Below are 22,220 nucleotides of genomic sequence, written 5' to 3'. Positions count from 1 at the left end.
ACACAGATGAAACACAACTGTGGTTAAGAATAGCGCAGATGTCCAACAATGCAGCTTCCTCTGTATACAGCATTATCTATTGCTAACAGGACATGAGCCTGAAACCATCTTTTCACGGCATGGATTTGCTCTGACCAGAGTACCAGGCCTGGGGAGAAGAGCTACAGGTTTAAGATGTGACTCTGGAACACAACAGAACTACAGGTCACTCAAAGGAGCAAGTCAAGGGCCTGTGCCCTTGCTCTAATCCAGCAGTTCTCAAAACACGGTCTGGGGATCCCTGGAGATTTCTGAGATCCTTTCAGAAGTCTTCCAAGTAAAATAATTTCATAATAATACTAAGGCATTATCTCTTTCACACTCATTTACTCAGGAGTATGGTGGTGTCTTCTAGAATACATGACATTGATATTCACTGATTAAAATCATTGATTACATGACACATGATATTGGTAATAACTGAGTTTAGAAGTAGATATGAAAATCAGTTGTCTTCTATTAAGCCAAACATTAGAGAGGTTTTCAAAAATGTAGTCAAATCTTTTCATTTCTTTTCTGTTTTGGAATATACAGTTAAGTTTTCATTTTAAAATTTCATGTATATTAACATGTATTAACGTGTGTATTAACATGTAATGGGTTTATTATTGCTATTTTAAGTGACTGAAGTATTAAACTTTTATTTCAAATTAGAATTTTATTTTAAATAAAATTTAAAAATTTTATTTAAATTAAAAAAGCATCAAAGTTTTTTCTAGACTTCATTTCTAATATAGTAAATATGGGTAAATGTAACCCACACAAATAAAAGCCTTCTGGAGTCCTCAATAGTTGTTAAGAGTGTCAATGGTCCCGAGCACAGAAAGTTTGAGAACCACTGATCTAACTCTAACCCGATCACTAAGCCAGAGGCTCCAGAGGTACTTCGGAGTAGGGCTGGGTAGGTAATTACTGCTTCCCCTGCTACTCTGCCTCTCCCTCCTGAAAGCCTCCCTCCCTCCCCTTCTTTTCACTGGAATGGGAGAGGAGGAGGGAGTTTAACGATTTGATCAGTGGATTTAGACAAAGTGGCCTGAAAGGGCAGTTTCAGCCCACAGACTCTGTTAGCTCAATACAGTCACCTAAGTATTGCTAATAAAACCTACTTTAAACAGTTTCACTAGCAGTTACTGAAGACTTTCTAGAAGGGTAATTAAATCCTTTATACTTGAAAAACATGTATTAATAAACATACCAGTCCCTGGTATCTGAAGGAATCATAGACGCTTCTGATGAAAAGCCAAAACGGCCACAGGTACTCAAATCTGAATTCAAGGACAAAATCTGCCAGCAGCACAAGTGCCCACACCACCAGGAACTTCAGGTACAAAAATGTGCTGCAAAATATGAAAATAAAGGATTCAAGGTCACTGGTGAAGAACCAGAAAATGAAAATGCACTGCTTTATTTAAAAGAGAAAAAATACCTTTCTACACTATGAAAACAATGGAGATAAAAGACAGAAAGAGATGCTGCCATGGCCCATGTAAATTTTAAAAGCTCTGGTGTTCATTCTGAGACCCACAACTATCAAAATAAGATGATGACCCAAAATGCTTAATTCCATTTAAGATGGAAAAAGCCCATTTAAATTTCACCACTATTTTAAAATGTGCTAAGTGTCTGACTTCAAAACACTACAACACTCTCAAAATTACAGCTTTCAAGCTGTTCGTCATTAGAAGAAATGTCATGGTTGAGCAGCTTCAAATTTGCTGTTTCCCCACCCCTCTACATCTGTTTGAAGTCTCTGAAATTCTTGATGCGCATCCCTACATGCTTGAAGAATTCTTTTTTCCCCCCTCTTTCTCCTCTTACTTCTCTCTATAGTATTCATCTGCATTAACCAAACAAAAACCAAATAACTTCCCCAAATAGACAGACATTAACTTAGGGAGCAGATGCCAATCACTTCTAAGGGCTATGAGGGTATCAAAATGTACATTAAAGGAAAAACCTTAAAGGATCCCAGCATTGCTCTAGCTGAGATGCTAATGTGTCCTCCCACTTCCCTTTGGACTTTTGTGAAGTAGGAACATACTTTGATGAGCCAGTCAGAATGCATTTCTAACCACTGTACAATCTCAAAGCAGAGTGAGGGTCTGAATTAAAAAAAAAAAAACCACACAGTTTTCATATAATCTAAAAACCCATTCTTTGAAGGGGTCTCATACAACTAAAGAGTTGTATTAAAGATAATGGAGCTTTCAAACTCTGCCTATTAATAAGTCTCTAAGGTCTTTAAGTCTAAGGTCTTTAGTTTGATCAGTTCTAGAGCAGGTTAAATATAGGTATTTTAAAAAAAGATTTTCCAAGATATTCGGGTTGGAAATGCCTAAATTCACTTTGACTTGGGCTATAGCTTTGCATGGTGTTCTGCAACAGAAACATTCCAATATTGCTGTGATTAAATCAGTTGTTTGAATATACACCATGAACAATAAATCAAGACTTCTAATAAATAATTTTAAAATATGTTAAAATAAGGTACAAAAAGACTTATATTATTGGGAGTAACATTAATAAAGCAGGATCCAGCAGAGAGGATTCTTTTGATGCCACACAGGTAAAGAATGTCAGAAACAGACACAAATGACCCTTAATGTTATATAGTGGGGTTCCCTGGTGGCTAAGACAGTAGAGTCTGTCTGCAATCTGGGAGATGTGGGTTCGACCCCTGAGTTATAGTATCATGAGGATACATAATTTGCAACTAGAGTCAATTTCTAATACTGATTCTTGGTAGAACTTCTTTAGGCATGACAGTAAGTTCTGATGAAGAGGTTTGCTGTAGAATCAAGGAACCCAAGGCAAACTAAAACACAGGTTTGAATCTTAAGTCCAACTTTTAAGTTCATTTCACTGGAGTCACTTGTTAGTCAGATAAGAACAGAGCTCTCATTCTCACTCATTAAACCCACTGCTGATCCAGTGAAGAGCAAGGCATAGTTTGTTAGAAGGAATAACTGAGTCATGCGGGCATTCAGGAGCACAGATCTAGTCTGAAACTAGATTTCCAAGTTTGGCTTTAAAATTAAGTGGTTTTTTCCTTGTAGCTGAATAAGACATGGTGGGCACCTCCTTAGGCTAGTTGTCACTATTTCTCAGGTGGAGAATGTAAGAGTTCTACCAACTGCTCTCTGTCCGAAATGCTCCCAAGCATGGCAGGAGCCAGGTCTAGCTGGCAACATTCCATTTCACTGTTTAGACAGCGTTATGGAGAAGTAAATGGCTACCACTCCAGTATTTTTGCCTGGAAAATTCCATGGGCAGAAGAACCTGGCGGGCTATATAGTCCATGGGGTTACAAAGAGTCAGACATGACTTAGCAACTAAACAACAACAAATCTTAAGAATGGCAACCTGTTGAATACTTTTTAATAGCTCAATCATTTAAACTTATAAGGCATTATGAAAATGATTATCTTTGTTACAGTGACTACTCATTTTCAATTCTGTAACTCAAGGGGGTTCCTTTTGGTTTATTTCATTTCTTTTCAAACCACTGCTTTCATAACTCCCATGTTTCCTGATACTCAGTTCTTATGGAGTCATGTTTAGAAGTACACAGGAAACTTGATCTTTCACAAACATGTGCTATACCCTCAGCTTTCCTCAGGCTCCCCCTTCTAGGTGGGCCTACCTCTAAAATCAAGAGGCAATCTTAAGAGTTGATTTTACTCTAGGAGTAGTTTCAAACTTTATAGATTCAATCTAATAGAGTTTTAGAATGTTTAAGACAGTTGCCTAATTCAGTATTCACTGAGCCTTCTATATCAGTAAATTACGCCTATTAACCTTCTATAGGTACAGGTACAAAAGTTAAAAGAAATTTAAAATGACTGCTCATCAGTGTAGAAAATCTGACTAATTCCTTTCCTCCCATACTCTGAAGGTCATAAGATCTTGACAAATCCAAAGAGATGACATTCTAGAGGGGGAGAAAATTTTAGATAGGGTTTAGGCTTCCCTGGTGGCTCAGACTGTAAAGAGTCTGCCTGCAGTGCGGGAGACCAGGCTTCGCTGATCCCTGGGTTGGAAAGATCCCCTGGAGAAGGAAATGGCAACTCACTCCAGTATTCTTGCCTGGAAAATCCCATGGATGGAGAAGCCTGGCAGGCTACATAGAGTCAGACATAGACTTCACTTTCACTTTCACTCCACTTTAAACCATTATTATAACATTCCAAAATATTTCTATTAAATCATGAAAAAATATGCTATACTTAATCATATTTTTTCTTGATTTAATAGTTCATAATATGACTTATGGCTAACTTGTTGTTACTTTAATTCTCCAATTCAAACAAATTTACTAATTACTGTAAACTATCTTGAACAAAAATTTAAAGCATAATTGCAACAAAAAGATACTTTCCATAATAATATCCTGAAATAAAGGAAGACCAACAATGTATTTTGATAGTCTGATAACTTCTACTCTGGGTGCCAGTGAAATACAGGAGAGATATGCAAATATTAGGCTTACTGTTGGTGACCTTTTCACAGTGGATATTAACCATAAGATTGGTTTTTCTCCCCATTCTATTCCTACCCTTGCCACTTATAATCATTTTTTAAATTGAATCTATTTAGAAATATGGCCATCTATGGATTAATCACTTATGATTAACTAGAGATAGTACTGAACATTCTTTCCCCACCCCCAACCAAAAGTGCAGAAAGTGCTTTGTCTCTAGTATCTCTTGCAGCTTGTCACTTAGATCATTTTCTGGAGTCACATAATTAATTACCATAGGGTGGCCATAAATCCTCAGTACCTGACCTTTTCCCTAGGCAGACTAATGGCCATTTAGTTCTCTTGGTACTCACCACAGAAATATTTCTGTGAAATATTTCTCTGGCTGTGCTTAAAGTGAAAAGTGAAGTGAAAGTCACTCAGTTGTGTCCAACTCTGTGACCTCAAGGATTATATAGCCTGCCAGGTTCCTCTGTTCATGGAATTCTCCAGGCTAGAATACAGGGGTGGGTAGCCATTCCTTCTCCAGTGGACCTTCCCAACCCGGGGATCGAACCCAGGTCTCCTGCATTGCAGGCGGATTCTTTACCATGAGTCACCAGGGAAGCCCCTCTGGCTGTGCTAGTAATCATCTATTGCAATGCCCAGCTTTCCTGTCCTCTCTGTAATAGCAACTGTGAATCCCTTTTGCCTTTCACTATGTAGCATGATACTTCTTGAACCAAACTGCTTTGTCTTCTACTGCTATCAAATACTTCTTCCTATTGGACATCACCTCTAGAATATTTCCCCAGCCTCTTGTTCAGCTGGTATCCTGTTAAAAGTCTTATTATATGTAATTGTAGTCTTGCTACTCAAAGTGTGATCCGTGGACCAGCAGCATCAGCATCATGTATGAGTTTTTCAGAAAAGCAGTACTTCTGGGCCCACCCCTTATTCAGTCTAATCTTATGTTTTAGCCAGATCCCTAGACTCTTTGTGCATACATTAAAATTTGAGAAGAGTACTATCTTCTGTATAAACGTCTCATGGTCAGACTTCCACTAAACTCCACAACGTCTCAGAAAAAAGACAACGATCTACTCAGATAATCAGTACCTATCTCTGAACTGTTAGCTGTCCATCCCTCAACTGGGAACATTCAAACTGTTCAGGGTCAATTTTTCTACATTTCTTTCTCAGTCACAGATAAGATCCTTAAAGAAATACAACTTAAACTAAATGAAACACTTCCAATACTACTTATCCTTCAGCATGCAGCATGAACATTTATTCAAAAAAGGCCTCCTTGACCCAAAAGTAAAGACTGGTACCCCATTATATGCTCAGAGTATCCTGTACCATAAGAATCATATTATAGTTAAATAACATTTTGTATGACTCTTTAAATGCAAAGTCCATGAGAACAAAGGAGCTGCCCATTTTGTTCCCTGCTTTATTCTCAATGCCCAGCACAGAACCTTGAACACCAGAGAAACTTAACAAATAGCTGTTGAATGAACGACCCGCCGCGCATAAGAGTGTTTAGGACCAACAGTAGAGCCTTTATCAAAGCGCACACGTACAATAAAGGGAGAGGCAGAGGTGATGCACAGACGACTAGGAGGGGGTCTGAACAAAGCAACAACAATGAAGATGACAAGTTCAGCTTCTTCTTGAAGGACTACCAGGCACCTGCTCTGAATCTGTTCTCACCAGTTTTCCCGCAAGTAAAAGAGGCATCTTATCAGCTTTGCTCTGGATGCCAGGTCATTACTCCATTTAGCCTAACTGACATTGGCTCTGACTACTGTGAGGGTCCTCAAAGTTATCTTCTATTAAGTCTAATATTAAAGAAATCTGTAAAAATGTAAAAGCATACCACTCTTCTCATGGATTTATTATTGCTATTTTTATATGACTAGTATTTCAAAATTCTTGTCTTAATTTCTAATCCAGCAAAAATTTTAGATATAACCCATACAAACAAAAGTTCTTTGGACTCTCAATCATTTTTAAGAGTGTAAAGAAGTCCGGAGAGAAAATATTTGAGGAATGGTGGTGTACAGAAAGTCATGCATGAGCCTCAAGACTAGAACCACTGCTATGTTCTGCAACCAATCCTTGCATTAAATCCAGAAAAGGAGAGCAGCCTGAGAAGACCTAAGCTGTTCTGTATTTTTCTTTTCTATTCTGGGCCTCCTGCAGGCTGCAAAGAAAACCAGGCTGAAGTCAATCACACACACACACACACACACACACACACTCTGAAATGACAAATCTTAACAGGATGAAATACATCTAATTTAAAAAGAAAAAACTCTAGAATGTAAATCACTGAAAAAAGCTTTCCAGAATTGTTTGTATAGCATTTTTCTAAAGTACTTTATGACTCAAGATATCAAAGACAGGTTTGTTGTAGTTCAGTCACTAAGCTATGGCCGACTCCTTGCCACCCCCTGGTAACACGCCAGGCTCCACCATACTCCACTATCTCTCAGAGTTTGCTCAAAATCATGTCCATTGAGTCGGTGATGCTATCCAACCATCTAAGATCATCCTCTACTACTCCCTTCTTTAATGACAGGTATTCTAACCTAATGCAACCAGGAAGTTTAAAGTTTTAGAATTTCTATCTCAAAAACACTTTCAATAGTGTGGACGCTAGGGGTTTGGGATGAAAATGGGTGAAGACATTAGGAGAAAGAAGACAAGCCAGAGGCCCTAAAACCTGTGCTAACATTGTCTAAACATTAGAGATTTATTTCATATGTGAATCAAGTGTTATGCTTCAGATCTTCAACAGTAAAGATCATCTACCTAATCATACTTCACATTTACACTGCACTTGTGCTCAGCTGGTAAAGAACCCGCCTGCAATGCAGGAGACCCTGATTAGATTCCTGAGTCAGGAAGATCCGCTGGAGAAGGGATAGGCTACCCATTCCCGGTATTCTTGGGTTTCTCTGGTGGCTCAGCTGGTAAGGAATCCACCTGCAGTGCAGGAGACCTGGGTTCGGTCCCTGGGTTGGGAAGATCTCCTGGAGAAGGGAAAGGCTACCCACTCCAGTGTTCTGGCCTGGAGAATTCCATGGACTGTATAGTCCATGGGGTCTCAGAGATGGACGCGACTTTCACTTTCACTGTGTAACTCTTCCAAAAGCTTTCATATTAAAATTATCTCACTTTTATCCCTAGAACTATCACATAAGCAGGGCAGTTACTGCCATTCAATAGAAAAGAAACCTGAGGAACACAGAATAGGCTGCAGGGCACTGTTGAAAGGGCACAGGAATGGAAGTTAGGCGACCAGAGAACACAGACTGAATTCTACATGCATTGTTGTGTTGCCACTCAAAGATAAATCAATTTCTGTGTATTAAAAAATCGGTACGATTAACTGTGGAGAAAAACCAAGAAACTTGTATATAAAACAGAACTCTATTTCTGTTAAGAAATACTTATCTATATGGATCAAAGAAGAAACCATACTTATAAATTATATCACAGTGCTCATTCCAGAACAGGAGGACTAAGGTTTTTTACATTAAACTTACACGTTGTCATACTGCTTTAGTTTTTCTAACAAGCATGTGTTACTTTTCTTAACTCTTCATTTTGAAATAGTTTTAGATTTAGAGAAAAGTTGCCTAAATACTACAAAGAATTCCCTTATATCTTTCCACCCACTTCACAAATGATAAAACATTTTATCAAGTTTCTGTCATCATTCTATCCCTATATATGTGTACATTTTCCCCTGAACCATCTGAAAATAATTTGTAGACATAATGCCCCCTTACTCAATTTTTTAAAAACAAGAGTATTTTCTTATAAACCACAGCACAATTATCAAAATCAGGAAATCAACACTGATATAGTACTATTACCTGACCTATAGACATTATTCTAATTTCAGTAATTATCTCACTAATGTCCTTTATAGCAACAGACAGACCCACTGATCAAGTCCAGGCTCCAGGCCAGGATTCAGTCCAGGATCACGTTTTGCACTGTTGTCATATCTATACTAGATTATTTAATAGAAAAGAGATTCTCATTTTGAGAAGGAAAAAAGATTAATGTTGTTGCATAGGACACTCCTGGTAGTTGCCGCTTCACCTGAAACATGAAGATAAGGACACTTGTTCTACATGTAGTAGAGCTTGAGAGGACCAAACTCTACTATATGTTATTGAATGTAAACACCACTCAGAAAGGATGAAGCAGCACAATAAGTACAAGACAGGACAGACTGCAGGGTTAGACAGACAGAGGCCTCTATCAAGTAGTGAAACCTCCTGCAAACTCAGTTTTCTCATCTGTGAAACCAGTATCTTTCCTGGAACTAAATAACAGAATGAAAATAAAATTATACCAACAACAGAATAAAAGAAATCAACTTTTCAAGCAACCATGCCTGTGTCAGATACTATATTAAGTATTTTACGTGACTTAGGTCAATTGTCCTTATAACAATCCTAGTAGATAATATTATTTACTATCCTCATGTTACAGATGAGAAAACTGAGGGTTAAAGCAGGTAAATGACTTGTTCAAGATCACATAACTAGTGTTGGGGGCATTACTTGAACCCAAGTTTGTAAGATGTTAAAGGCCATATGCTTAACTATCACATTGGACTTTCTCAACTTGTTACATGCACAATAAATATCATTGCCCTTCTTTATATCCCTTTGTGTGTATATATTCGAGTTACACAATTCTTTAATTTATCAGAAGAACCAAGCTTTTAAAAAACAAGCAAAAACACTTCACAAAAGAATAAATCCTCAGCACCTTAATTCACAAACTATGAATCAATAAACTTAATCTGTAAACACTATGAAGCTTTAAAAGCAGAAAAAGATGCTAAAGTCAAATGCTCTTTACAGAAATAGCCATGGCACAAAAGATGGGACAATTCAAGACTGCTCTCCAATAATAGTCATACTCACAGAATGGTCACTGTAATAGAGAAAGAAGTAGTTTAAAAATAAAAAGACGACTCTTTTTTAAAAAAAGCCAGAAACACAATGAACCATGAGGTATAGTTTGTCAAGCCTAGAAGAACACAAGAAAATAATACTACATCTGCGAAAGAAGACTCCAACCTTAGTATTTCTATCATCTGAGACAGGGGTTTTTGTTTGACCAAGAAAATGGTCCCCATTCTCTCCAGAGCTCAAGTAACCTCACTACAAGATAGCCAGAGCACTGACTTTAGTACAGAGCAGCTTATTTGGGTTTTAAAAGTGTTTTGAAGATGAGCAAAGTAGTAATATAATTTTAAACAAGAGTGCGAGTACTTCTAGCCAACTCCCCTGCTCTGGGTAGGAAGCAGATCCCAAACAGCCTTAATGAATCAGTGATTCCTATGGATACACCTAAAGTGGACTGGTTGCACCATTTCAAGCCACTAAAGGCAAAACCTCCAAAACAGAAATGGCAACAGAGAAGATGGGGTGAGGGATAAATGACTTCTGATGTTATAACCCTCTGAGTCAATGTGAGCACATGGCTCTTAAGGGTAGCAGAGGTAAAAACACAAAGGAAGGAAAGCCAATGCTATGAAGTGGCTTCCAAGTCTGGGGATGACAGGCATCGTAAGAAGGCTGATGAGTTGAGGTCAATTTGATGTCAGTTAAACTAAATGTCAAAGTAAAGACAGAAAGCCTCAAAGTATATACTCTAATAGTTGATTACATTTTTTTTAAGTTTCCATTACCAGAATGCACTGCCTGAAGGTGAGAGACCTTGAGGAAACAGTCACTCCTCAGGTATTTGAAGAAATTCATGATGGGAAAAAAAAGGGGGGGGGGGGGCAGCAGAGGGTATGTGTTTCTCCTGTTGGTATGTACCATTCTACTTATGCAGCTTGTTGAGAAGAAATTTATTTTTCTTCTGGACCTATTTCTTGAAAATGATCCAAGTAAAATAATTACACTCAAATCTGGGAAGCCTAGAGAATAAAGTAATAGCTATATTTGAAGGGCACACTAAATTTCATCAAGAAAAGTAACCCAAATTATAGTATTTCACTTTGAGGTTTCAACTTAGTTTATAAAATCTCTATCTGATCCTCCAGATTCCACAAGATATATGTTCTATCTTGTTATAGCCCCTTAAGTATATCATCTGGATGGTAGCCTAGAAAATGACAAACAAAACACACATATAGCCACATAAAATCCCAAAGGGGTTTTTTCTAGTATCTAGAAAACCTGGGAGAAATGGCCAAAGATAGACTCTGGAAATAAAAGTGCTTACAGAACATGGATTGGGTCCACAATATATAGGTATATAACAAGAAAGTGAAAATAATAAGCTATTCAGACTACTATTAAAATCAATGTCCAAATCTAGTGAGGTTCAAGAAAAGCCATGAGGAACCAATGTGAAGAAAAAGGAAAGTATCATTAATAAAACAGGATACTTTTAAGCAAATAGTCTGAAATAGATCATGTTCACTCCCTTCCCCACCTCAACTGAGAGCAGCAACTTAAAGTAATTTTCAAAACATCTAATGAAACTAAACTGTCAAGAACACTCAGACAAGAAGAATCATAAATGCAAGCTGGAGGAAAGTACTTTTCTTTTAAGGTAGTACACTACTAGCAAAAATGAAGTATAAAATTCCAGTGTGGAAGATTTGTTTAAATGTATTTCACAGAAACTACAAGTGTTAAGCTAAACACCATTAGAAAGGTTAGTGAAAACATTTCAATTTCTAAATTTTCCACTGTATTTACCCCCTTCCCCAATATCCTTCTAAAACAATACTGCGTTTATCACTTTTCTGTCAAGTTCAGCACCACTGAAGTTAAGGCCTACAAGATGATCAAAATGCTTTTAGGCTGTGAGGTTGCAACACTGGTATCTGGGGTTTCAGTTGCAGAACACATGTACAATTAAGGCAGCCAAGGGTCAGGCCAGCCTCAAGTGGCTTTAATAAGCATGGCCCAAAGAAGTCTAAAACTAGGCTTAGGAAATATCATTAAGATAGCAGGAAAAGCAGTGAAGTGAAATCTCTGGAGATGAGATTATTCAGACAAGGGTCTGAAAAAGGAAATTAGGAAGCTGAGAAGTATATAAACTTTGACCATTTACAGAAAGTCAAAGGCCAGGAAATTCTCCTCTGAAATAAAGATGGGAAAAGTCATGGTACATACCAGGGAAGTCCCCAGTCCTACAATGTAAAAATCAGATACAGCATTACACTGCTTAACCTTCAGGCAACGCATTGCCAGCAGAACTCAGCACACCATGCAGGAGGTATCCATAAAATCCACACGTGAAGGGGTGCTTCCTTCAACTACCAGCTTGAAATATAAAATAACTTCCGGAAGCTTAAAACACACGCATGCCTTACTTAAAATTCTTACTATACTTACTTGGGTAAGCAACGATTTTAACTGCAGAGACTTTAAACATAAATGTTTCTGCCTCCGTTTCCTACTCACCAAAACTTGTCTTCTCGTTTTCCTATTATAAAGTCAGTAAATTCTCAGAGGGGGTGGGGAACCTGGCAAGATGAAAGGTGTGGAACCACACAGAATTCCCTTAAGGCTTTTAAAAACTACACAGCACTCCAACCCCATCTCACCTGGAGAATCACTGTATGGAGTAATTAGGTATTACTTTGGGGAGTGTCTGGTGCATGCGTGAAGGCAGACTCAGGGAGAGACTCACTGCCCTAAAAGCCAAGGGCTTCTGAAATGTTATAGTTAAGTAGAGTTATTAATTTTACTTTCTCTTATTAAAAACTTTTTTCATAATTTCCAAAGTACTTTCACATCAATTTCATCTGAGTATATATATTTCTTCACTTAGTGGTGACTACCTACTTCATCATAAAATAGCACAGGGCAAAGTAAGTTTGTTAATGCATCAGGTAAACCAGCAAGTGAAAATTTAATTCAACTAAAATATTTTTACTTGGATAGAACTCAAAGTTTTCTGGAACCTCAAAATCACTATACAAATTTATGAGGGAATTATGGTCTCCTAGACTGTAAACTCCTTGAAGACAAGGAATTATATCTTATCCTGTATCCTCCATAATTACCTAAACAATGCAGGTTCTTAAATGAGTAGAATGGACTGGCTTATATTCATTTATTTACTAATTCACTTGCTCAACATTGAGCACTGAATTCCTATTCTCTGTCAGGTTCTATGCAGGCTCAGATTTTTCAAAATGGCATTGAAGTTTTAGCCCATAATAATGTAAAAGAAAATGATCACCATTCCTATTTCCTTTCACTTATTTCTGATTATTAACTTGACTGGAATAACATATTTCTAATACATTTCAGTTTTCAAATGATAGGTATATACATAAATGCAGGTAACATTAATATAATGCTAAAAATTCATTTTCCATCTACCTTGCCCCTGAAACAGAATTCTACCACAGCCATACTGACAATAATGGTATCCTCTGACAATCACCTCAGTCACAGTTGCTGGATTGGAGCCCATGATTAAAAGCATTTCAGCAACAGGGATTTTTTTTTTTTCCCTCAGCAAGACCAAGCTGCAACTGATCCCTTGCTTTGTCTACTCAACTTTTGTTGATAGTTGTAACAAATTTTATGGTCTTTCCTGACTCCTTTAAAAAATAAACCAAATATGGTAAACTGTGATAACAACAACATGCTAAATAATGTTTGTAAGATGCTAGAATTTATGCAGAGTTTCACAAACTGGACATTATCTCCTTTTAGTCCTCAAAACTCACTTGACGGATGAGTGAACTGGGACTCAAAGCTGGGGTTGCCCTGTCTGTCCCACATGGCAGAGCTGGGACACTTGAGTCTGAGCCTAGGTCTCCTGACACTCTCAGTCCAGGGCTCTCTTTAACACAGCTCCCTCCTTGTTAGCCCAAGCTCAGAGCTGTGCAGACTGAGAACATGCAAATAGTAAGTCCATGAAAGGTTATGCTGTGAAACAGTAGATAGTGGTTATCAGAACTGTCAACAGAGCCTCAGAAAAAAACAAAGCTCTCTATTTAATGAGACCAAAATTGGCCAGACGTTGGGAAACAAAATGGGCAATAGATGGTGTTACAAACAATTTAGTGTAGACTTAAATGTGATGATGAACAGAAATTTGATACTCACAAATCCTCAAACACCACAATTCATAACTAGCTCATTCTGTCTGCTTTAGAAATAACTGAAAATTTTCTAAATCTCTTTTTGAAAACAAAACTGCAAAAAACCCCTAACACTATGATCTTGTTCTTCAGATCATAATATTCCATAATATAATAATATAAACTAAGAAATATAAATAATATAAATCAAGAAACATATAAGTAAATTGAAACGCTCACTTGATACATGGTGCTCCAAGAGAAAAGAAAGATACAAATATATGTAGGTCTTTTATTAACATTTAACTTAAAGAGCATCAAAGAGAAGCATAAACAGATTTGAGAGCTGAAATACTACTGGTTTTCCACAATCTTACAGATGAAACTCGGAATAATTGCATAGGGTATTTACTATTAACCTTTAGGGTAAGAAAATTCAAATTTCAAAAGTTCATTAGTAAACTAATAGAACTTCATTAGACAATAAATTCACTTCTTCACACTGATGCACTCTAAGCGGTAACTATGAGGCATGTACTAAACTGCGCATGTATGTTCAAATACAAGAGAAGTTGCAATACAACAGAAAACATGGAAACAATATGGGCTTCTCAATCTTCTGACTATAAACAGGTACATCATCACTGTAAATAGCAGCCATTCAAATAGCACGGTTGTCCTTGGTTTACCAACTCTGCTTAACAAGCTTTTTCTATTGTCACCATTAATATTAAATTGTTCAAATCATTTTCAATAGGCAGGGGGAAAACCCTTCCCTTATTCAAAAATTATAGTGTGTGTAACTTGAAGAGAACTCCCCCCCATCCATTAAATTGGTAGGAAAAATGTTTTTTGCTTTTATAGCTTTTGTTTAATTGGTCAGGTTTGATTGATTCAGTGCGGATTTTTGGCCTGCTTTACTTACTTCCATACTCTTACTAGCTAGAACAGGGCCTGGCACATGGTGCAGGTATTTGTTGAATGAATGAACTCTTCCTATGATCTATGGCTCGTTACGTAAGGATATATCCAAGAACTTCTTACTTTAACTGACTTCTTAACTGCTTTTAAGCTTGAAATAAAGAAAACACCCAATGTTTACTTCAGTCAGCTGCTTGTGAAAAGAAATCTTTCTAAACGTGTAAACAGTAGCATGAGCAAGGTGTACAGTTACGCTCAGGCCAACTTGGGTGTCATCAGTTACCTCACATATTTCTCTAAGTTCCACAGCTAGAATAGCTAAATTGTAAAACACCGCCAGGACTCAATTAAGCTTATATGCACATCCTGAGAATTCTCCTTTGTAAACTAACCACTTCTCCTCTTAAATCATTTCTTTATGAAGGCAAGTTCCATTTAGAATTAACACAGTGAGATCAGAAAATAACAGTCGAACACAAACGCTGCTGAGGGAAGCTGGGATGGTCACTCAGTTGCCCCGTGAACCTGTTGTCCTACCCCTCGGTATTGGATTCAATTTCTATCTAAAGGGACCCGGCTTTGCTTTGGGGAGGATTAAAAACAAATCAAACAAACAACAACAACAAAAAACCACGTGAGTTTGGAGAAAAATCCCTTTTAACGGGTTCGAAGAAAACTATCTGCTTAGAATTGGCAAAATAATGCGGCTGAGAAAAGGGTCATCTGGCCTGAGTCTGGAGCGGGACCGCAGCGCAGGATTTGGGGGGGTGGGTATGAGCTTCAGCAGTCGGTGTCAAGTTTGAGATCCCGTAAGAGAAGTAAAAGGCGAGAGGGGGCAACGTGACCACCTGCCCGGTCCGCCGAGGGACCGCGGGAGGGGGGCCCTGTCTGCTCCCAACTTTGTCAGCCTTCCCCGTCACCGGGGCATATGGTCCACGCGCCACCCTGCCCGGGCCGGTGACTCCCGGGCCAGAGGGGACCGAGGGGCGGGGGGGGGACAGAGGCGGCCCGTGGGCCCGGGGAGCGGCCCCGAGGGCCCGGCGGGCGCGAGCGGGGAAGGGGTCGCCGCCCCTCCCCCCCGGCGGGGCCCGGACGCTCCCAACGGCGGCGCGGCGGCTCCGTCAGCCCGCGCCCGCCGCGCCCTCGAAGACGGGCCAGCGGCCCTCGCCACGCCCCGCGCTCCCCGGGGCGGACCCCCGGGGCCCCCTCCCTCCTGGGCAGCGCTCCTCCGAGGAGCCCCCGGCGCCGGCATGCGGCCTAGTCGGGGTTACATAACGGGGCCCGTCCCCTTCGGAGCCGGCCGGGGGGCCCGCGGGGCCCGCGCCGGCGGAGGCGGGGGGCTCCGCCGCTCACCTGCCGTAGATGCCCTCGGTGATCCGGTTCCGCTTTAGGGGGCGGCGGAGCTTACTGCAGTCGGCGTTCCGCCGCTTCATCCTCCCGCTGGGGGGCCGGGTGCCCGCGCCGCCGCCGTCTCTCACCTCAGCCGCCGCCGCCGCCGACACCGGCCCGCCCCGCGTCGGGCCTGGACTCTACCCCTGGGGCCGGTCACACAGACATGGAGCCAGCACCCGGGGGGGAGGGGGTGGGACGGGGAGGAGGGAGGGGGGCGCTCAGAGCTTCCTCCGCCTTCGGAAACAAAGAAATGACAATTCCGGGGCCCGCCCGCCCCAGCACCAGCCAGCCGCCTGCCCCGCCTCCACCGCTCCGACGGACGGCCTCTAGGACCAATCGCAGGCGCCGCTACGCTGCTACCGGCCAATCCCGGGGCCCGCTGAGGCAAAACGGACTCTAGAACCCACCTCTTTGAAGGACAGAAGAGTGCACCAATCATGAAGGTGTCTGGGCCTGCGTCCGAGCCTATCAGAAACGATTTAAATAGAGGCTTATAAATAGGCCCTATAAATATAACATCCTATATTCTGCCTTGTTACGAAGGTGCATTTCTTTATTGTTGGGTTGCATTTCACTGTATGAGAATTCACATTAGAGCATGAGGTGCTTTTTTTCATTGTTAAGCTATCCCTAGCGCCCTATGAAATCGCGAGGCCTGGGTTTGCGGCATGTGCGTTTCTGTGCTGAACTGAAACTCCAGTCCGCCGCATCCTTATGTAAGGGGCTCGCCGCATCCTCCTCGTCCGGGAAGCGCCGGGGACAGCGCCGGGGGCCCTTCCTGAGGATCCTGGAGTGCTCGGCCAAGCCGGCCGCATCTGCGAGCGACGGGGGTACGAATGACAAAGCAAACCGCGCACACACACACACACACACGGACACACATAGGCACACTCACACACCCTGCCAGCTTCCCGCGACGTGGTGGTGACAGCGCGGCGGCCAATCGGAGTAGGCGTGGGGCGGGGCCTCCGTGGTCCCGCCTCCTGGAGGCGCGTCACAGGGGCGGGGCCGTGGTGCGCGCGCCGTCGCGCGAGGTTGCCGCGGTGGGTGTGTGTGGGGCGGTGCGGCCCAGGCTCCACGTCCGCAGGGCTGACTTTGGCGGCGGCGGCGGCTTCTTTGGGCACCGCGCCTGCTGGACCTGGCGAGCGTCGACGTCGGAAGAGTCTCTGCCCCCGAGCAGCGTTCTGGTGCCGCGGGGAAGCTGGGTCAGTGACCCTTCTCACCTAACATTCCTAGAGCGCCCAATTCTCTGCGAAGCACCGTGCTGGGTGCTCTGCATCTATTTGTTCTTTTACTCCTCATTGCTCCCCTGCAGCATAGGTATGGCAAAATAGCAGTTAGAAAAGACAAAGTTGTTTTTTTCTTTTAAGAGAAAGGAAAAGAATAGATGTCAAAAAGAGGAACGCATGTCAGTAAAGAAAAACTGGGGAAACATAGAGAAGTTGCTGAGGGCGGGGGATGGGAAAGACACCGATGGATCTCATCACCTTAACAGAACTACTGTTAGCATTCTGTATTTTTCCCTGTCTTTCCAGTTTCCTCCCCCTGGATGATATACTACTACTATTACTGTTGTTTTTATTATTATTAAGCAGAATATGATTGTATTAGACTTTCAGTTTTGTAGTTCTGTTCTTTGACATAAGCATTTTAACATGTTATAATGAATTCATCCTTCCTAAATATTTCTGATGGTTGCAAAATCTCCGGTCAAGTGACTGTACCAGCTTAACCATTCAGCACCCGAGGGACTGTTAGATGCTCTTACAACACATTTAAAAAACTTACAGGAAAGCAGATGCCATCTTGTTTTGTCCTGGGATGCGTGGACGTCTCCCAGCCCTGTGATCATTCCCTTAAATAAAAATCCACTCCAAGAAGGAACTTGTAATTTATCCCAAATGCATCATCCTCAACTACTGCTGTTACTTTATACTGTCACAAATCTTCACAAAGATTACCCAGTGCCTGGAAAAGAAGACCCATTCTGTTTATTATGGCATCCAAAGCTGGTCACAGGGGGACCCACCCCTCTTTTCAGGCCTCCCCAGGCCAGCAAGCCTTAATCTATTCACCGTCCTCAAATCCACTAAGACAACTGTATCTTTCCTCTTATGTGCCTTTGCTTCTACAGAGAGCATCTCCAGCAGTCCTGTTCCTTATTTGTGGTTTCTTGGATGAGGCTTGTCCATTCACCTAGATGAAAAGCTTCTTGGGGACTGGATTCATACCCTGTAGAGATGCATTTAGAAAAATTGCAAGAGTATCTGCCTTTTCAGACCTGGATTGAAATTCCAGCTTGGCCACTTGCTAGCTTGGGCAAGTTACTGAATGTCTCAGAGCCTCTGTTTTCACTCAGGTTTGTTTGAAGGCTATTTACCAGATGATGAACTCTCAGGGACAAACATGCAGTAGGTTACTGCAAGTCATTTCTGTTAACAGTATATCTGTTTTTCATCCTTCACCTCTACTCCAGCCTTTTGATAAAGTGTCACTGGGCAGCCAAGGATAACAAACTCTGTGAGCTCAAAGTTTCACCAAGGCTACCTATCATTGTGAAAGCATCTGAACCTAATACTCTGCTTGAAGCAACAGAAAAAGACTTCTGTTGCCAAGTTGCCATGGTTGGTTGCCAAGGCAGGTTGATTCATGGAAAAGGATACAGGTTGGTTCACGGAGAAGGATACCTAAATCAATATAACTGAAGGCTTGAAGGCATAGGTACATGGTGAGATCATGGCTTCAGACTCCACAGGGTCTGCCAGCTGGAATAGCCCTCTTCTTCATGATTGCAAGTTTTCAGATTACCTGGGCCAGCAACTAAGTCAACTCTGCAAGGTTAGAGGCCATATCTTTGGTCTTTCCCACTCCACACTGGGTCCCTGTTGTCTAGGACAGTGCCATGGCAGACTGTGGAATGGACGGGTAAATAGTCCAGAAAAAAGATGGGAGAGGCACTGGGGACACTTACCAGCTTTCTGAAGCTCTCTGGCTAGCCTGCCATCAAACAGGTTCCTGACAAGGGCTGTGGAGAAGTATAAAGTGACTGGGAGTTACTGTTAGTTGTTGGGCTTCATGGGAGCAGAGGAAGGGCAGAGAGAATCCCAGGGTGATGGCCCAAGAAGAAGCAATCTGGAGGTCTGGGTTCCAGTCCCACTTGAAATGTCAACTTGCTGGTGTCCTGAGTTGAGTGACCTGTCCACTCTGTGCCAAGATTACCTCTTAGAATCACTTCAAGCCCTATGTTTAGAAGCAGAATATATTAGCTCCATTTTGCAGGTGAGAAAACTGAGGCTCAGAGAAAATAAGGTCATGCAGTTGCTATGGTAAAGGAATTTGGCTTGAGTCATAAGCTAAGCTGCATGGAGCCTTGATGCTGTAGGCTGGTGCCTGTAAATAACTCTTGATGTTAAGGGTGGTTGATCTAATGATTGCCTGGGGTGGAATGATGGGAAAGGCCTTCTTGCCAAGAGTCCAAGGACATACCACTGTAAGTCTTCCCTTCTTCATTCCCTTCCTCTCACTCCTACTGCCCCGGCTGGACTCTGTATTTTCCTGGCCCACCTTACTCCAAAACCCTTTGGCTTTACCTAAGTTCCAGCCTTTCAAACTGAAAGGGCCTTTTAGGAACCTCAGCACACAAAACTGGCCTGAGATGAGACAGGCCTCCTGCCTAATACAGAGTTCCCCAGCTCCCCACTCTTCCTCCACCAATCAGGAAGCAGGGGAGATCAGCAGTGGCCATTTAACAGATGAGTAAGACAGGAAAGAGAAATCATTTGCTCTCATTCCAAAGACCAAGTGCCAGACAGGAATTCAGGGCCATTCCTCCTCTTCTCTTGGGACTTTCAGATGGCCAAGGGGCTGGGATTGGCACATAGGTTTCAACTGAGCTCAGAATAGCCTGGAGGAGATCATCACGTGCTGTTTCACATCCAAGGAAATTGCATGCCCACCTTTTCAGCAGCTTTTATCCCCTCAAACCCACCAGACAAGGCTGGCTCACCTGCCTTGAGCTTTGTTCCTGTCTCATGGGAGTTACAGGAAAATCCAGACTTTGGATGGCCACCTCTTATACATGTCCCCAGAGAACCCTGTTAATGAAAGATATTTATAGTAGTGTTTAGAACAGAAACAGTTTTATAAATAACCCAGATATCCCACAGAGGGGGCTGGTCAAACAAATAATCACATTGCCTTACCATGGAAGTCAGTGTGCCCTGGAGAATAATGACACATAACACTTATTTTGTGTGGATACTCCTCTAAGTATCCTATGCGTTTTGATCTAATTCTCACAGCAACCCTATAAGGAAGAGATGACTGTGCATGCGTGCTAAGTCGCTTCAGTTGTGTTTGACTCTCTGCGACTCTATGGACTGTAGCCTGCCAGACTCCTCATTCCATGGGATTTTCCAAGCAAGAATGCTGGAGTGGGCTGCCATGCTCGCCTTCAGGGATCTTCTCAGCCCAGGAATTGAACCCATGTCTCCTGCATTGGCCAGTGAGTTCTTTACCACTAGCACCACCTGGGGAGCCCAAGAGATTACTTCTGGTGCTATATTACAGATGAGAAAACTGTGGTATGGAGAAGCTAAGTCATTTGCCTAAGGTCACACAGTAAGTGATAGAGCTAGGATTCAAATGCAGGTAGTCTGAGCCTGGACCTTTATCCACCATAATAGTGTCATAGAAAGATTTTTCCTGGTTTGGAAACTGCTTATGATATACTGTTCATGAAAAAAAGCAAGTTACTAAACATGTGCTATATAATGTCATTTTTTGTAGGGGAAAAAAACAAGGCATAAGTTCACATGAATAGAAAAAAATCTGAAAGATTATATACAAAAAGAAGTAGAGCTGGTTTGGAGAGATGATGAAATCGTGGGTGCTCTATGTAAGTTTTACACACCTCTGCATTTTTGAGGTTTTCTAAGGTAAACATGTCAAGTTTATGCAATAATAATAATTTCTAACATTTATGGTAAGTTCTCTACACATGTGACACTTTATGTGTACTACCTCATTTAATCTTTACAACCAACCTATGAGATGGATGCTGATTTTTCTCCACTTTACAGATAAGGAAACAGACTCAGAGATATTGATCATCTTGCCCAAGGTCACACAGCTAATAATTTGCAGAGCTAGGATTTGAACCCAGGTCACCTGACTCCAAAGCTCATGTTTGTTAAATAGATAAATGATTGACTTAGCCACACTCTAACTAAGCATGCCCAGATCAAAGTCACACCTTTGGTGTGGACAGGATTCCAGAGAGAAGATGTGGCGGGGGGGCTACCTACCTCCTTGGTCACTGCCCATGACTGAGTTTTCTAATATTTAACTCAGATAAGGAGGGCATGGCAGTGTTCTCATAGAGTCCTGTTTCTACAGAAAATGAATGATTACACATGAAAGCTACAGTTCATTTCAGTCACTCAGTCATGTCCGACTCTTTGTGACCCCATGGACTACAGCATGCCAGGCATCCCTGTCCATCACCAACTCCTGGAGCCTACTCAAACTCATGTCCATTGTGTTGATGATGCCATCCAGCCATCTCATCCTCTGTCGTCCCCTTCTCCTCCTGCCTTCAATCTTTCCCAGCATCAGGGTCTTTTCCAATGAGTCAATTCTTCGCATCAGGTGGTCAAAGGATTGGAGTTTCAGCTTCAGCTACAGTTCTTCCAGTGAATACTCAAGACTGATTTCCTTTAGGATGGACTGGTTGGATCTCCTTGCAGTCCAAGGGACTCTCAAGAGTCTTCTCCAACACCACAGTTCAAAAGCATCAATTCTTCGGTGCTCAGCTTTTTTTATAGTCCAACTCTTACATCCATACATGACTACTGGAAAAACCATAGCTTTGACTAGATGGACCTTTGTTGGTAAAGTAATGTCTTCGCTTTTTAATATGCTGTCTTGGTTGGTCATAGTTTGCCTTCCAAGGAGCAAGCGTAGTCTCTCTGATTTGATTCATCATACCCGTAGGAAGTCTAGTCACTCAGACCAGGAGGCCACAGTCATGGCACCACTTGCACACCTTCATTTCCAAAACATAGGTTGCCAAGCATGCTTATGTAGTCCCACATTTATAATAACTCTGTGAGGAAAGCAAAGCAACTCATCTTATTTGACTCATAAGGAAATTGAGACTGTTAAGTGGTTTAGTTAATAGAAGACAGAAGTGCAAAGCAGTTAAGAGCAAAAGCTGTGGCATCAGATGGATGTGGGTTGGGTTCTGGCCCTGCTGTTTACTAGCTATGTGACTTTGGGCGCTTGCATTACTTCTCTGAGCAGCAGTTT

General features: G+C 41.6%; 1 protein-coding gene across 1 annotated transcript in view; it reads right to left on the bottom strand.

The window, feature by feature from the left end:
• Positions 1–16,116, bottom strand: part of MACO1 (macoilin 1) — a 66,389-nt gene extending 50,273 nt beyond the window's left edge. Inside the window, exons 1-2 of the mRNA XM_065930084.1 lie at positions 15,873–16,116; positions 1,235–1,376 (exon numbers count right to left, since the gene is read on the bottom strand). Of these exons, the coding sequence (XP_065786156.1) occupies positions 1,235–1,376; positions 15,873–15,952 (222 nt within the window). The 5' untranslated portion in view covers positions 15,953–16,116. The remainder of the gene's footprint in view (positions 1–1,234; positions 1,377–15,872) is intronic.
• Positions 16,117–22,220: the final 6,104 nt, after the last annotated feature.

This window comes from Muntiacus reevesi, chromosome 3 (genome assembly GCF_963930625.1).
Source record: "Muntiacus reevesi chromosome 3, mMunRee1.1, whole genome shotgun sequence".
NCBI lineage: Eukaryota > Metazoa > Chordata > Mammalia > Artiodactyla > Cervidae > Muntiacus > Muntiacus reevesi.
Note: the sequence above shows the minus strand (reverse complement) of the source record. Positions and strands in the feature narration are given on the sequence as shown.